Source organism: Odocoileus virginianus, chromosome 8, assembly GCF_023699985.2.
Source record: "Odocoileus virginianus isolate 20LAN1187 ecotype Illinois chromosome 8, Ovbor_1.2, whole genome shotgun sequence".
In the NCBI taxonomy this organism is placed as follows: domain Eukaryota; kingdom Metazoa; phylum Chordata; class Mammalia; order Artiodactyla; family Cervidae; genus Odocoileus; species Odocoileus virginianus.
In genome coordinates this window covers 24,220,438-24,237,144 of record NC_069681.1, presented here as the reverse complement: position 1 = coordinate 24,237,144, position 16,707 = coordinate 24,220,438, and the positions used below count along the sequence as shown (strand labels likewise).

The 16,707-nt window shown below is 60.2% G+C and overlaps 1 protein-coding gene across 1 annotated transcript; it reads right to left on the bottom strand.

Annotated features, from left to right (window-relative positions):
• Positions 1–3,862: 3,862 nt before the first annotated feature.
• On the bottom strand, positions 3,863–16,138 carry LOC110138921 (inactive ADP-ribosyltransferase ARH2). The gene is made up of 7 exons (XM_020896388.2): positions 15,734–16,138; positions 11,621–11,785; positions 7,575–7,700; positions 6,874–7,014; positions 6,144–6,271; positions 4,648–4,780; positions 3,863–4,225 (listed from the first exon to the last, which is right to left on the bottom strand). Exons 1-7 carry the CDS (start codon positions 15,945–15,947, stop codon positions 4,068–4,070), a joined length of 1,065 nt encoding a protein of 354 aa, XP_020752047.2. The 5' UTR covers positions 15,948–16,138; the 3' UTR covers positions 3,863–4,067.
• Positions 16,139–16,707: the final 569 nt, after the last annotated feature.

Genomic DNA, 16,707 nt, shown 5'->3' with positions numbered 1-16,707 from the left:
GTGTCTCTAGGCGTGTCTGTGTCTCTAGGCGTGTCTGTGTGTCTCTAGATGTGTCTGTGTGTGTCTGTGTCTCTAGGCGTGTCTGTGTGTCTCTAGGCGTGTCTGTGCGTGTCTGTGTCTCTAGGCGTGTCTGTGTGTCTCTAGGCGTGTCTGTGCGTGTCTGTGTCTCTAGGCGTGTCTGTGTGTCTCTAGGTGTGTCTGTTCTCTAGGCGTGTCTATATGTCTCTAGATGTGTCTGTGTCTGTCTCTAGACGTGTCTGTGTGTCTCTAGGCGTGTTTGTGTGTGTCTGTGTCTCTAGGCATGTCTGTGTGTCTCTAGGCGTGTCTGTGTGTCTCTAGACGTGTCTGTGCGTGTCTGTGTCTCTAGGCGTGTCTGTGTGTCTCTAGGCGTGTCTGTTCTCTAGGCGTGTCTGTATGTCTCTAGATGTGTCTGTGTCTGTCTCTAGACGTGTCTGTGTGTCTCTAGGCGTGTTTGTGTGTGTCTGTGTCTCTAGGCGTGTCTGCATGTCTGTGTCTCTAGGCATGTCTGTGTCTCTAGGCATGTCTGTGTCTAGGCATGTCTGTGTCTCTAGGCATGTCTGTGTCTCTAGGCATGTCTGTGTCTAGGCATGTCTGTGTCTCTAGGCGTGTCTGTGTCTCTAGGCGTGTCTGCGTGTCTGTGTCTCTAGCCGTGTCTGTGTGTCTCTAGGCGTGTCTGTGTCTCTAGGCGTGTCTGTGTGTCTCTAGATGTGTCTGTGTGTGTCTGTGTCTCTAGGCGTGTCTGTGTGTCTCTAGGCATGTCTGTGCGTGTCTGTGTCTCTAGGCGTGTCTGTGTGTCTCTAGGCGTGTCTGTGCGTGTCTGTGTCTCTAGGCGTGTCTGTGTGTCTCTAGACGTGTCTGTGTGTGTCTGTGTCTCTAGGCGTGTCTGTGTGTCTCTAGGTGTGTCTGTTCTCTAGGCGTGTCTGTATGTCTCTAGATGTGTCTGTGTCTGTCTCTAGACGTGTCTGTGTGTCTCTAGGCGTGTTTGTGTGTGTCTGTGTCTCTAGGCGTGTCTGCGTGTCTGTGTCTCTAGGCATGTCTGTGTCTCTAGGCATGTCTGTGTCTAGGCATGTCTGTGTCTCTAGGCGTGTCTGCGTGACTGTGTCTCTAGCCGTGTCTGTGTGTCTCTAGGCGTGTCTGTGTCTCTAGGCGTGTCTGTGTGTCTCTAGATGTGTCTGTTCTCTAGGCGTGTCTGTGTGTCTCTAGGCGTGTCTGCGTGTCTGTGTCTCTAGACGTGTCTGTGCGTGTCTGTGTCTCTAGGCGTGTCTGTGTGTCTCTGTGTGTCTGCATGTTGTGAGAAGGAGCGACGACCCTGCAGTAACTGGGGCCCAGTGTGAGCACAGAAACAGTGGGCGAAGCTGGGTGAAGGGAACATGGATTCCTTGAGCTGTTTGCGATTTTGTGCTTAAAGTGCTTGAAAACAAATGGGACGGGACAGGGAGGAAGGAAAGCCACTGCTCTGACAAGGGCCTGCGGGGCCCTGGAAGCAGACCGCCCCTGGGCCGGGGGCCGCGTGAGCCCTGGTGGGGTGGGTGAGGCTCCGGGTCGCAGGTGGGCTGCTGCTGCCTGTGGCCGCAGGGCTGGCCCGTGGTCAGGCTCCGGCCGGCCAGCGTTCCCTCGCTCGTGTCTGGGGGTGGGCAATTGAGGGGAGAAGCCTACGGAGCTGGCATGGGCCTGGCCTGCCCATCACCTTGTCTGTGGCTCGGCACTGGAACCTGAGCCCCGTCCAGGGAAGCTGAGGCTGAGCGGGTGGCCGGGCGCTGGAGCCCCAGAAGGCTCGAGGCTGGCATCCGCCCACCACACTGGGTGCTCATGTCGTATCTACTCCTTCACCGAGAACAGGTCAACACGGGGGCTCTTAACCCAGGTGGTCAGTGCTCCCACTGTCGCCCCAGGAGGCCCTCCCACCTTCAGGGTGAGTCTCGGGGATGGTTTTCAGACTCCACGTTTGGCTGGAGCGCAACGCTGGATGTTTCCTGCTCCGTGGGTTGGCGTGTGGTTGCTGTTTCCCTCCGTCTGCTCCGGTGCTGGGTTCACAACTGATGGGGGGTCAGGGAGGTGGGGGGTGCTGGAGGTGGGGATCGGCTTGTTGGAGGGCCCCTCCCTGAAGCCGTGGTGCAGGGTGTGAACCTGCGGCTCTCACGCCCCTGTCCTGACCAGCCGCGGGGCCGTGATGCAGGCATGCAGCACAAACGCAGGAGGGCAATGGTCACAAACTTGGGGCAACGGAATTTCAGGCAAGAGCTGAAGAGACGGAGAGGGACGTGTGTGATGGTCTAGGAAAATGTCCAGAGAAGTATCAAGTGACAAACGCCCAAAACAAGTCATAGGTATTGTATGACTCCTATTTGTGCAGAGAAGTCGTGTGTGTGTGTCACACAAATGCACGTGTGTGGCGCCCCGCTTACCCTGTGTGTGTGCAGAGCCTTCTGGAAGCACGTGTAGGAACCGTGACCTCTCACCCTGGTGACACTAGTTGGGTGAGAGTTTGAGGGATCCCAGGTCCCACACCCCAATTTATGGGCTGGGTTTCTGAAGCTGTGTACGCATATCCCTTTTCTAATAAAAATGACATCAGCGAGTATTACATTTTAGAACATCTGAGTAGGTATGAGATTCTCTTTCCTTTTATGATTTTTTCCTTTTCAAGATTTGCGTTTCCCCGGAATAGGAAAAGGAAGCAGGGGAACGAATTTAACTCTAATTTTATGAGCCTGAGAATCTGTGTGTTTTAATTTATAGTCAGTGTGTAAGTAGACTCACTGCCTGATTCCCAAGGAGGTGGTTAGTTCTCCTGCATCGTCAGGAGGGTGGAGGCCCCACGGCTCTAGCCCAGCGGCTCCCAGTCCCCTGGGCACGCGGCATGGAGACCGTGAGGAAGACCAACACGTCCTGCGCGCCTGGGCCGGGTCGACTTACCTTAGCTGGCTGCCGTTCCAGGAAGACGACTCTGTGAATCTCCGCACCCCAGCCCTGCCTGCACCCACGCGGCGGGGCGCCTGCCCTCCCCCGACCCCGACTGCCTAGCGTCCTGCGCACGGAGGTTAGTTCAGTGGCTCAGAGCCACGGCGTGGAGCCCCCGGTCACGATGCACGTGAGGCCAAGGGCTTGTCAGCAGCCAGGGGCCCCACGGGCCGGCGCAGCACCACCCATGGCCTCTGGAAATGCGACCCCCGGTTGCTGCGGCCCGGGGCTGGGGGTGAGTGCCGTGCGATCTGGTGGGGATGCGCCTGACTGCTCCGTAGCAAGCCTTCACCCTGCAGGGCCTGCCACCCCAGGACGGGCCCGCCAAGCCGGCGAAGTGCGTGTTACGTGTCAGCCGTCACCCACTGTCTGCTCACACCAGCCGCTGCTTCACAAAGGCTGTGGTCAGGGTTATTTTTAACAAGAGCGAGTGTCCTCAGGGAGAAGCCCGACCACAGGGATCAGGCCCAGCTCTGTCCTCATCGGCGAGCCTGGGGCAGGGCGGTGCAGGGGCTGCACGCAGCCCCGTTTCCGGGCGTCCTCGGTTAGTTGCTCCCGGAGGGGTTGGTGTTAACCACTGGTGTGATTAAACACGCGGGCTGGAGGTTAGACTAGTGCGTGGGGCACCCAAAGGCTCGGGCTGGGGGCCGCTCTTCCTCCTGGTCTGGACACGCCGCGGCGAGGTTGCAGATGGAGCGGCTGCCCCCTGGGGCTGGGGACCAGAGGTGTGTGGGGTGGACAGGCCCCGCTAAGAGCTAGAAAGCGGCCGTGCGAGGCGCCCTGCGGCCCAAGGCCATCCCAGCTGAGCCGCCGCGATTAGTGCCGTCCAGTCAGTGAGCAGAGAGCGTTAGTTTTGCAATAGAATAAAATACACCGAATGTCCAAGAGGCCTTTTGTGACCTTGTATTGGGAGGTCTGAGGCTGTCGAATGCAGAGTGACATCAGTAAGGCACGAGGCTCTGCCAGGGCAGGGAGAATACGCTCATCGGACAAACAATGTATTTTATGCCGCAGTGAGGCCCTGGGAACCGGGGGGGCGGGTTAAGGTGACACAGGGGCTGCGTGCGGCCGCGGCGGGGAAGGCTTTACTTCTCCTGCGTGGACAGGCGGTGTAGTGCCTCGCCCAGGCGCCTCAGCTCCTCCTGGTGTTCCAGCTCACGGTGCAGGCCCGCAGGGACGGCGTCCAGGCCGTGCAGCAGCCCAAACAGGCAGCCGGCGATGGCCCCTGTGGCCCCGCTCTCACCTGGAAGAGGCGGGACCCTCAGCACTGCCCCGCGGTCCCCGCCCCCAGCCCCACATCCCCTCGCCAGGGGGCTGAGCCGCCTCAGCCTCTGCCCTGACCTCGGCCATAGCCCAGTGAGGGTGCGGGGTTCCCTTCCCACTCCTGGGATGGCTGAACCCCCCAGTGTGCAGAGGTCCTCCCAGCCTGGGGCCCAGCACTCAGGGGACAGCCTCTAAGGGGTGATGTCCCCACCGCGCCCCCCACCCGCTGACCTCAGCTCCCAGCCTCCTCCTGCCTTCCCGGCAGAGGCCCCGGGTTGCTGCCCCCTTCTCCCCTCCTCCTGCCCCGGGAGGCACCTCTGGCACCCCTGGGCACTCGGAGAGGCCCCCTGGTCTGGGGAGGGGGTGCTCCTCCCAGCAGGAGGCCCGCGGGCAGCCCCTCACCTCCGTGGAACATGGCACGGCGGCACAGCTCAGTCCAGCTGCCCTTGGCTCCTAGGAGGGCATCGTAGGCGATCATGGGGGCGTCGTGGCCCCGCCGTCCTCCCCGACCCTCAGAGCTCCATTTCCTGTAGGTCTGGGGAAGGCACCGCAGGTCAGAGGCCTGGCCTGGGCCACACCAAGGGCCTCGGGGCACAGGTCCCCGGTCCACCCCTGCACTATGTGACGGCCCTGTGTCTAGGCACCACCCCCGCTGCGGGTGGACACTGGGCAGGAAAGGCCTGCTTCCCAGGGCTCTCGCACCCCGGCCATCCCGCAGACAAAGGCGGCGAATTCTGTGATGCAGACGGGCAGCAAGGGGCCTGGAATGCTGTGGCCAGCGCCACTGCAGCCTGCGTGGGGCACGGGGACAAGCAAGGCTGGGCGGGGTGCTGGGTGTTTTCTGGGCTGCAGACCGGTTGGTGGACACGGTGGGAGCAACGGTGGCTCAAGCAGCTGGGGGCTCAGAGCAGGTCCCTCTGCCTGGGAGAGAAGACTGCCAAGGGGCCAGACACAGCCAGGGAGATGGACACGGGCAGGTCACACTCCTGCACCTTGGCAACAGAGCCAGGCCGGTTTGAGGCAGCAGCATCTCCACAGGAAGAAGAGTGTTACTGAGTCTTTTGTATCAGGGGACTCATGAGAGATAAATGAAAGGGCAGTAGGAAGCACTTGAAAAGGGAAGTCTGGATGCTCCTTCTTCCCCTGACACCTGGAATACAGGTGTGCTGGCTGGAGCAGGAGCAGCCACTTTGGACTATGAGGCAAGTTCTCAGAATAGCAGAGCAGCCAAACAGGAAGACCCTTAGTTCCTCACTGCAAGAGGCTTCTGACCGGCTCTGAATACCCTCTCTGTGAGGATAATAAATGTCTGTCTTGGTTAAACTATAGTTACACAGGCTTTTTCTTGTGCTGCCAATCACGATCCCAGTGATTTCAGCCACCACAGGGGTTTTCTAAGCGTGGGGAATGCCACTGGTTTGCACCAATTTATTCATTCTCAGTTCAGTTCAGTTGCTCAGTCGTGTCCAACTCTTTGCGACCCCATGAATCACAGCACACAGGCCTCCCTGTCCATCACAAACTCCCAGAGTTTACTCAAACTCATGTCCATTGAGTCGGTGATGCCATCCAGCCATCTCATCCTCTGTCGTCCCCTTCTCCTCCTCCCCCCAATTATTCATCCTAGACAACCCTATATGCCCAGTTTTCAGAAGAGATGAAGTGAGATGGACTATTTTTGCACAAATTGTGCTTATAATCAAAAAGATGAAAAGATAGAAGCAGTACCCATTTCGAACGGGCTTCCTGCATGAAGTCTGCCACAGCCCCCAAATGCAGCTGCTCAGCTCACCTCCCTGGTTCCCTACAGGTGGGGGCGGTAGGCAGGACTTGGCCTGGGACCCCGGGCAGTGGCCCCCACTTCTCCCACCCCCTCCGTCTCAGGCCCAAGAGCCTACTTTGTCCCTCTCCTCCGCGTCGTAGCGGTCGGGGAAGCTGGCCTCGTTCTCGGTGTCCTCGATGATTTGTCTCTCCTCCAGGTAAAACTGCCACTTAGCTTCAAAGTAAAACCAGTGCTCCTGGTATTCTAAACACAAAGAGCAGGTGAGCAGGCTGTGCCAGCTGTCCAGCCGGGTGCCATGGGCAGCGATGGGGAGGGCCAGAGGCAGAGCCCGTGCCCCTGCCCAGCCAGGGGTGGAAGGGGGCCTGACACCTGGCTTTGGCAATGGCTCCCGAAATTAAAAGATGCTCACACTGTAGCTGCTCTGAGACGCTAGCAGGGAAGATGGAGTTGGGAAAGGATGCTTGACGATGTGCTGGACTAAGGCAGCCATCAGAAGACCAAAGTGCCTTCTCATAGAAATTCTGAACCTGGGTGTCTTTATTAACTCAGTGCTGTGTCTGCAAAGTCAGGAGACAGGACGTTCATCACCCCAATTAATGGCCTGACACCCGCGCCCCGGAGGTGCTGGCGACTCTTTTGAATGATTTGTGCAGCTGCCCCGGCTCACAAATAATGCCAGGGGTCGGGGGGAACCTGTGTCTCAAGAACCCAGAGAGGGTCCCCACACCGGGCCGTCCACCCGCCAGCCAGGTAACACCACCGACCTTCTTCGTGGGGTCCACCTGTCACATGGAGCCGCCTCCCCCCGGGCCTGGCCACGGGGGCGGGGTGGGGGCGGGGCTCACCTGCCAGGTGCCGGATGGTCTTCTTGCAGTACTCCTCGGCCAGCGGCACTGTCCGCAGCATGTCGCGCCCCCACTGCTCCAGCCGCTTTCCCTGGACGGCATACGACGCAAAGAGGGCAGTGCACAGAGACCCGAGGAAGCCTGGGGCGCGAGAGAGAGGCTGGGATGGACCCCCCGCCTACCAGGGCCACGCGCGGGACGGAGGCCAGGATGGACCCCCCGCGGCCACGCGCGGGACGGAGGCCAGGATGGACCCCCCACAGCCACGCTCGGGAGAGAGGCCAGAATGGACCCCCCGCCTACCAGGGCCATGCACGGGACGGAGGCCAGGATGGACTCCCCGCGGCAACACTTGGGAGAGAGGCCAGGATGGATCCCCCCACGGCCACAATCGGGACGGAGGCCAGGATGGACCCCCCGCCTACCAGGGCCACGCTCGGGATGGAAGCCAGGATGGACCCCCTGCCTACCAGGGCCACACTCGGGAGAGAGACCAGGATGGACCCCCCGCCTACCAGGGCCATGTGCGGGACAGAGGCCAGGATGGACCCCCTGAAGCCACGTGCGGGACGGAGGCCAGGATGGACCCCCCAGGGCCACACGTGGGACGGAGGCCAGGATGGACCCCCTGCCTGCCGGGGCCAGTGCTCCTGAGCGTGGCTCCCGGTCAGCCCGAGGCCCGCCCGCAGCTGCGGCGTCACCTGTGGGGTGGTTATGTGTCATCCTGCCGCACTCCACGCTGACCTCCACCAGCGTCTCCAGCCGCTCTGGCTTCCAGTACCGCATCCCCACGCACATCGCCTTGGTGGCGGCACCGAACCCCGAGCCTGCAAGGGGGACCTGCGTTCAGACCTCTGCCTGTAACCCCACCTAAACTGGACACACACAGCAGTCTCTGCCCACGCTTATCAGTGTCGGTGAGTCAGAAGCAGGGACACTGCCCACATTGCTGACAAAGACGACAAACGAAAGAAATCGCATCGCGGCTCACGCTGGAGCACACGCATCCACGAGAGACAGGCTTCCCACTGGGGTGGGGCCGCCCCCAGCGTGCCCTGACTGGGAAACGGGGAGCGAGAACTATGTCCACGTTGCACGTCCAGTCACGCATGCCCCTCTTCCTAAAAGCTGCTTCTCTGAGCTACAGCTGACCACCCACCCTGTGTATTTAACAAATCTGTGTTGTCTTGACATGCTACCCCCAGGAAACCAGCAGCCAAAGGAAAACTGCACACGTATCTGTCGCCCCAAAGGGTGCTTCTGCCCCCTCCTGCTGTTCTCACCAACCAGAGATTAGTTTGCATTCCCAGAAACGTGTATACACAGAATCATGTAGAAAGGAGTCTTTTTGCCTGGCTTCCTTAACGCAGCATAACTGTGCTGAGATTCATCTGCGCTGTGCGTCCGTAGCTCGACTCCGCCATGTGGCTGGAGGGACCACAGCTGGTGTGTCCACTTCCAGCTGATGCACGTTTGAGTTGTCTCCAGTCTGAGGTTAATACAAATAAAGGTACTATGAGCACTGATGACCCAAGTCTCGTATGGATAGATGCTTTCTCTTCTCTTGGGTAAACACCTCTGAGAGGAAAGTTGAGCTTGTATGTTGCATGAATGTCCAGTGTTGTAAGAAACTGCAGGACCATGTTCTGAAGTGGCCACACCACTGCACATGCCCCGCCCTGGAATCTCCGCCATTTCCAGACACCACTGCCAACGTGAGCTCGCCTGGAGGTTGGGAGTGAGCCTGTGAGGTTTGAGGTGAGCCTGTGAGCCCGTGAGTTTGGGGGTGAGCCTGTGAGTTTGGAGGTGAGCCCGTGAGGCTGGGGGTGAGCCCGTGAGCCCGTGAGTTTGGGGGTGAGCCCGTGAGTTTGGGGGTGAGCCCGTGAGTTTGGGGGTGAGCCCGTGAGCCCGTGAGGCTGGGGGTGAGCCCATAAGGCTGGGGGCCTCTCGCCGTGGCTCCTGTGTCGCCGTGATAACAGATGCTGTTTCATTGGCATGCACACGTCTTCTCTTGTGAAGTGCTTGTTTTAGATGTTTTCCCACTTTTGTATGGGGTTGCTTTTCTTAGAGAAGGCAGTGGCACCCCACTCCAGTACTCTTGCCTGGAGAATCCCATGGATGGAGGAGCCTGGTAGGCTGCAGTCCATGGGGTCGCAAAGAGTCAGACACGACTGAGAGACTTCACTTTCACTTTTCACTTTCATGCATTGGAGAAGGAAATGGCAACCCACTGCACTGTTCCTGCGTAGAGAATCCCAGGGACGGGGGAGCCTGGTGGGCTGCAGCCCATGGGGTCGCAGAGTCGGACACGACTGAAGCGACTTAGCAGCGGCAGCAGCAGCCTTTCTTATACTCGGTTTTTTAATCAGTTAGTTGCTTGTTTACGGCTGCGGTGCATGTTCGTCGCTGCCCGTGAGCTTTCTCTGGTCGCCGTGAGTGGGGGCTGCTCTCGAGTTGCGAGGTGTCACAGTGGCTTCTGGGGTCAGAGTTCGGGTTAGTAGCCGTGTGCATGGGCCTAGCTGCTCTGCGGCATGTGGTGTCCTCCCAGACCAGGGATCTGACCCACGTCTCCCTCAGTGGCAGGCGGATTCGTAAGCACAGGGCCCCAGGGACGTCCCTTATCGTTAGGCTCAGAGCTCTCTCCGCTTCCCTGGTGGCGCGCTGGTAAAGAATCCACCTGCAGACGCAGCAGACACGAATTTGATCCCTGATCCGGGAAGACCCCACATGCTGTGGAGAAACTAAGCTCACGCCCCACCACGACTGAGCCTGTGCTTTAGAGCCTGGGAGCCGGGACGACTGAGCCCCCGGCCGCAGCTGCTGAGGCCCGAGCGCCCAGGGCCTGTTCTCACAGCAGGAGAGGCCCCCGCATCCCTGCAAGAGGCAGCGCCTGCCCTGCGGCTGGAGGAAGCCCCCGGCAGACAGAGACCCTGCACCAGCAACAATAAATAAACAAAGTTACTTTTTAAGAGAGTTCTTTCCGTCCCTGGGGTTCACACCCCTAGAAGCCTTGTGCTCAGCAGCGCTTTCTCCCAGCTGGCGGCCGGCCTGCCCAGCCTCTCAGCGGCGTCTAAGGCGGGAGAAGGAGCCTCGGGGCTGCTGACTCAGCTCCCCGGGCGGGCTCCGGGGCCTCTGCCGCTGCCCGCAGCCTCCCCATGAGGACTCTGGGCCCGCGTTCCTCTCGTCATTTCCTTCACAGACTTGCTGTTGCCCTGTGGCCTGTGTAGTCCCGAGTTCCCGCTGGTGGTCAGGATGTGCGGGCTTCTGTCCCCGGCTCCCTCGGGCGCGGACGCCTCACCTCTCTGCCCGCAGAGCCTGCTCGGCCCTGACTCCTCTAGGCGTCGGTCTGACTGCATTTTCTCCGTGCCCGGAGGCACTGCTCCTGATGGAACCAGCCGTCCGCGGCTTGGCCCCGCTCGGGAGGCGCGGGCCTTCTTTGTTGTTGGTTCTGCGTGATTTGATGGCTGTGGGTCTTCTTGGAGGTGCTTGTTTGCTTGTTTGTTTCTTGTGCTTGGAGTTTGTTGCGTTTCTGGGGCACGGGAGTTCACCTCTTTAGAAATCTACTTTGGGCGGCTCTGGCCCACTTCCCCACGTGGCTTTCGTTCTCCCCCCTCCTCTAAGGGCCTCCCGCTCTGAGCTGACCCACGGCTCCCTGAGGCCCGGCACGCTTTCGGGTTCTTTTTCCCGTGTGTGTCCCACTGTGGACGACTTTTATCGCTCTGCCTCTCAGACTCACTAACATTTTCTTCTGAAACGTCTGATCTGCGTGAATCTCACTCAGTGCGTTTTAGACTCAGACACTGTAGTGTTTTTCTCTAGAACTGTGATGTAGGTCTTTTGTATACTTACATCTCTCCTTAACTTTTCAAAAGTATAGAACACACACAATTTTATATCCTTACCTGTTAACTCTAATGACTGTCAGAGTTTGTCATTTCTGATTTACTGATATTTCTCTTTATTATGGGCCATATTTCCTGCTTCTTTGTTTGCCAGCAGCATTTGACTTGATGGCAGCCTTCAGCAGCAGCCCAGAGGACGGGCCCTCCCTCAGTGTGAGCCCAGAGGACGGGCCCGCCCTCAATGTGTGCCCAGAGGACGGGCCCTCCCTCAGTGTGAGCCCAGAGGACGGGCCCGCCCTCAGTGTGAGCCCAGAGGACGGGCCCGCCCTCAGTGTGAGCCCAGAGGACGGGCCCGCCCTCAGTGTGAGCCCAGAGGACGGGCCCGCCCTCAGTGTGTGCCCAGAGGACGGGCCCGCCCTCAGTGTGTGCCCAGAGGACGGGCCCGCCCTCAGTGTGTGCCCAGAGGACGGGCCCGCCCTCAGTGTGAGCCCAGAGGACGGGCCCGCCCTCAGTGTGTGCCCAGAGGACGGGCCCGCCCTCAGTGTGAGCCCAGAGGACGGGCCCGCCCTCAGTGTGAGCCCAGAGGACGGGCCCAGGACCCCAGCAGCAGAGCCCCAGGGGCAGAGGCTGCCTGCCAACATCACCCCACACAGATCATCACAGAGACAGACATTTTTGCAGGTGGTGATGCTTTCCTTCATGTTTTGGCTCAGAATGCACATTTAAAAGGAAAGCAGGGGAAATTATCCTTAAAGCAAGCCAGGGATGGTGACTGATGCCTGCATCCCCGGTTGGCGCCCAGGCTGGGCTGGGTCCCCAGGGGTCCCCTTGGGGGTGACGAGCCAGGCCATGTCCCAGAGGCCCTCCTGCCGCACCTCCTCAGAGGGAGAGGAAAGCTCCCTGACCTTTCTCGTTGAACGGCGTGTGCCACGCGAGGAGGTAGTTGTCCGGCTTCAGCTGGGAGCAGCCCTCCAGGGTGGCGGGGTCTGCCCGCTGCTCCGGGAGCTTCTCCAGGGCATCCACATAGCGCCGCACCATTTCACGGTAGAGGTCGTCCAGGCACCAGAAGTCTGGGGAGGAAGCGGGGGTCAGATGAGCCCCCAGCACACGGCCCGCCCCCACCACAGGAGGGAGGCCCTGGGACCGGCTCCCCGGAGATACCTGACTGCAGATGCAGTGCGCTTTGGATTTCATCTCATTTCAGAGGCTGTGCTTTCTCGTTGTTACACACGAGAATCTAAAAAGCCCTGGGGTCTTTGTGCACGGCCAACGGCTCTGACAACAAGGCGCCCGCTAGCCAGACACCCGCCTGCTCCGTGCCCTCAAGGTCCCTCGTCCAGGGCGCCCAGAGCCGCCCTCCCACTCCAGCTGCCCACTCCCCCCTCCAGCCAAGCCGCCACGCACCAACCACCCCCCCCACCCCGTCCCCACCATCCCCACCGCGACCCCGCAGGAAGTCGGTCTGGGGACGAGCGTGTCCTTGGAATCTCAGGGTGCCAGGACGGGGTGCCAGGTGCAGAGGGTTTGGCTGACCAGCTTCTGGATGGCCTCACATGCCTCCTCCACAGGGTCAGGACCCATCTGCCTGATGGAGGCTCAGCAAGGGGTTGTGAATTGGTTTTGAGCATTTCTGCCATTAAGTGAGTCCACAGCGTGGTGGACAGAGACCACACACCCTCCAAAGCTGGGGTCTGGGGGGCCTGGTCACACAGAGAGCGGGTGGGAATTTGCGGGCAGAGGGCGCGCCTGTCAGTGAGGCGGACGGCACTTGGCCCTGTCTGTGCAAGGCTGCGTGCGGCCCTCCCAGTGAAGGCCCGTCTCTGGGGGCCGTGGGGTGCAGAAGGACGCTGCCCTCTCCCACCCACCCCAGGCGCAGAGCCGGCAGCGGAGCCCCATTGGCATGAAGCCCAGGTGGCCTCCGGCCCCGTGCCGGCGGGGAAGGCAGACGCCCGAGTCCAGGCAGGGTGGGGGTGCGCCGCGGGTCCCAGCGCTGCTCTGGGGGCTGCGCTGGTGGGGGAGTGACTCCTGTCCACCCCTGTGTCTCAGCAGCGGGTGCAGGCCTGGCACCGTTTGGCTGCTGCTTTGACTCTGGGCTGGGCCACGTTGCCTCGGTTCTGAGCCGGCAGGGGTGAGTCCCGCCTGTCCAGTGGACGGTGACGCCAGGTGACGTCGGGTGACGCCAGGTGGCGCCAGGTGACCCTGGCTGGGGAGGGGAAGCCCACATTCTCTGTCAGCTTCTCTACCGTCTCCATCCAGGGCGAGTAAGCCTGGCCCTTCCAGACTCCCCTAAAATGGGTCGTTTTATTCTGGAATCACATTCTTTTTGAAGAGACAAAAGTTATTTAAAAGCAAAATGGCAGCAAAAGCCCGGGAGCTGATCCTGAATTCAGAGCCACAGAGCCTTGCGCCCTCTGGCCCGAGCTCCTCCGCGTGGTGACTCGGCCTCTGAACTCACTTCTCTGTCTCCCACCCGACAGATCCACGTACAAAGCCCCCTGTGAGCCTCCCGGCTGAACTCATGACAGAGAGAAGGCAGGAGACCCATCAGGATCACTCGGTAATACTGACGTTTCAAATGCCACCGCAGGCAGCGCGGGAAGGAGGATCGTGGGGCCGGGACCCGCCCGCCCTGTTGGGCCCTGGACGCCACGCCCCACTCAGCGCTCGCTCCTGCTCGGCACTGCCCGTCTCAGAGGCACGGCGGAGCGGGCATGGCACGGGCACACCGCTGCTCCGCGGGGCCTGGCCCTGCCCATGGCCACACGCCTGGGGCGGCGAGCCCTGCCTGCCTGCCTGTGGAAATCACGTGAAGAGCCCCGGTCTGTCGGGCCCCTGAAACAGCGCAGGCCCTGCAGCCCCAGGTTGGGTCAGGGCTCCAGAGGCAGGCCCGAGGCTGCCGGGCTTCTGTCTGCACTTGCTGGGGGGCACTGAGCCGAAGGCGCAGCTCCTCTGAATGGTTCCTTTGTCTGCAATCCGCCATGATAAAGTTGACCTGAAGGGTGATGTGAGGATGAGAAGACAACACCCGTGGGGACACAGGCCCACAGTCAGGGTCCGCTGGGCCGAGATGCACGTGGCTCAGTCAGCCGCTCAGTCGTGTCCGACTCTCTGCGACCCCATGAATCGCAGCACTCCAGGCCTCCCTGTCCATCACCAACTCCCGGAGTTTACTCAAACCCATGTCCATCGAGTTGGTGATGCCATCCAGCCATCTCATCCTCTGTCATCCCCTTCCTCCTGCTCCCAATCCCTCCCAGCATCAGGGTCTTTTCCAGTGAGTCAGCTCTTTGCATCAGGTGGCCAAGGTATTGGAGTTTCAGCTTCAGCATCAGTCCTTCCAATGAACACCCAGGACTGGTCTCCTTTAGGATGGACTGGTTGGATCTCCTGCTGTCCAAGAGACCCCCAGGAGTCTTCTCCAACATCCCAGTTCAAAAGCAACAATTCTTTGGTGCTCAGCTTTCTCCACAGTCCAACTCTCACATCCATACATGACCACTGGAAAAACCATAGCCTTGACCAGACAGACCTTTGTCAGCAAAGTAATGTCTCTGTCTCTGCTTTTTAATATGCTGTCTAGGTTGGTCATAGCTTTCCTTCCAAGGAGCAAGTATCTTTTAATTTCATGGTGCAGTCACCATCTGCAGTGATTTTGGAGCCCCCCAAAAATAAAGTCTGTCACTGGTTCCATTGTTTCCCCATCAATTTGCCATGCCCCTTACACAGGCTACAGTTTGTTATTAAATAAAAAAGTTGGGCTGTTTGAAAACTAAACTTAGATTTTACGGGGTGAAAACACGTTCTGGGGGCACAGACTTGCCCGAGTGCATCACGGTGACCCGTGTCCAGAGGGCCAGAGCCCATCCAGAATTGGGCCCGCTGCCACCGTGCTCCGGATCCACACACTTCACCCGGGCGGATTCTGCCCTATTCCTGCCAAGGGGATGTGACTTGCTCCAACCCGGGGTAGCACGTTCTTGACAGGAGACACGCCGGGGAGTCCTGGGACCACAGTGCACCCTGGAGACCTGCCGGGGACTCTGCCAGGCAGGCAGCACAGGAGGGCGCGGGGACGGGACGCAGAGGGGCCTGGGGCCTGCCCAGAGACTGCCCGGAAGCCCCACAATCCCCCCACCCACCCCCCCGGATCGTGGAGTGTGCAGACTCAGAAGGCTGGCTTGTCATGTCAACCTGCTGTGACACTATCTTATCTGAGGCTTAGGGCTCCACCCGCTATTTGGAGCAGAAGGCATTCCTGTGCCGTGACATCTGAGCTAAACCCGGCTCCCGGCGCGGCTGGGGGTGGCAGACAGTGGCACACACATTCCAGCTGCCCCAGCCGCCCCAGGTTCTAATTTTGCGGCGACGTGCTCACCCTCTGACAGGTTTCAACAGCAATTGTAAGGAGGCTGTGCCTCACCCAGACACCCGCTGCTTTTCCGAAATTCAGTAAAAACGTGTTCCTGAAATCAACCTGCTACTTAAGGAAACTCTGTTCCCCCCAAATCCAACCAACTTCACAGCATTTTCTTAGGACGAGAGAGAACCTGCAGCAGCTCTCAAGCTGAACCCTGCTGTGGCCGATGGCATTTTACCCGCAGTTCATCAGAATAGAGAAGCAATTCCCCCCAAATAGCATCTTAATTGGCCCAACTGCAAACTGGATTATTATTTTATATATTTTTTGAAATAAACTCAGAAGCAAGCTACCTATTCACACAGAAGTTGAGGCTTCGTCCCAAACAGGCCCCAAATGAGCCACCTGATTGCATTTAGCCCTAAATACACAGGCTCTGCTGAGTGAACATTTACAAACACAATGGAAAGCCTTGGTTTAAGAACCCGAGTCTGCAGGTAAGCAGAGTGAAGTGACACTGTTGCTGGAGAGGCTGTCTTGGAACGAAGCGGAACACCCCATTTGCTGGGGACCCCATGTGGCAAGCCAGTCAACCCCTGGGCTCCAGGCCCCTCACCTCGGGGTCCCCCCGCCCCCACCCCGCCCCAGGGCAGAGCCTCACCTGTGACGAGGGCCCCCGCCGTCGACATGTGCATGATGGTGTTGCCGCTCACCGGCCACGTCTCCGGCGAGAGCACGAGGTTGTCCAACCCGCCCCCCTTCCCCAGCTCCTCCTGGACCCTGGCGCCCGAGCCGCTGCTCTCCCTGGCGGCGTGCCCGAACCCCAGTGCGTCCCCGACGGCCCCCAGCAGCATCGCCGCCTGGAACTTCTCCATGTCTGCCCCCAGCTGCAGGCACCCGCCGCTGCTCAGCCTTCAGTCCGCCCCGCTGACCTCCGGGCTGGTCATCCTGCAGCCGTCAGGAGCCTGCCCGAGCGGCAGGCGCTCCTCCTCTGTCTCTGCAGGTGGCACCAATGAGAACACCGTCTGGCCCGCAGCTTGCAGCCTCGCCCAGAGGCCCGCCCACGTGGGGCGGCAGCGTCTCTCCACAGGCCCGGGACTCGGCTGGCCCTTGTGTGGAGGCGTCTGCGGCTCAGAACAGCCCCGGGCGGGCGAAGCCGCTGCTCTGGGGACATCTGCCCAGTGACATGGAGGAAGCACTCACATTCCCAGAGCTCCGGTGTGGAACCCCCACACCCAGGCTCAGTCCAGTCAATCACACGGTGCACATCAGCCTCCTGCAGCCAGGCTGAGACCCCCAAGGCCCCCGGCCCCTCTGCCCCCGCGACCCCCCACCCCCCAGCCTCCACCCGTCTGCCTTGTCCCTGCGTCTTCATGTTTCCTGGACTTAAAATCACACGGGTCGCCCTCAGCAGCCTATGCCTGGCTCCTGCACCCAGCACCCTGCTGGGACTCAGCTGTCATGCGCGCGACTTTGGTTTCTGGAGGGCATGTGACCGTGGAGCACGTTGATGATAGAACTCTGCCACGCGGGGAGGGTGTCCCCCAGCCCACTGCCGGCAACATCTCCCTGACAGACACAGGCCATTCCATGTGGGGCGGGACGCGGGGCCCCCACCCCTGTTCCACGGGAGGA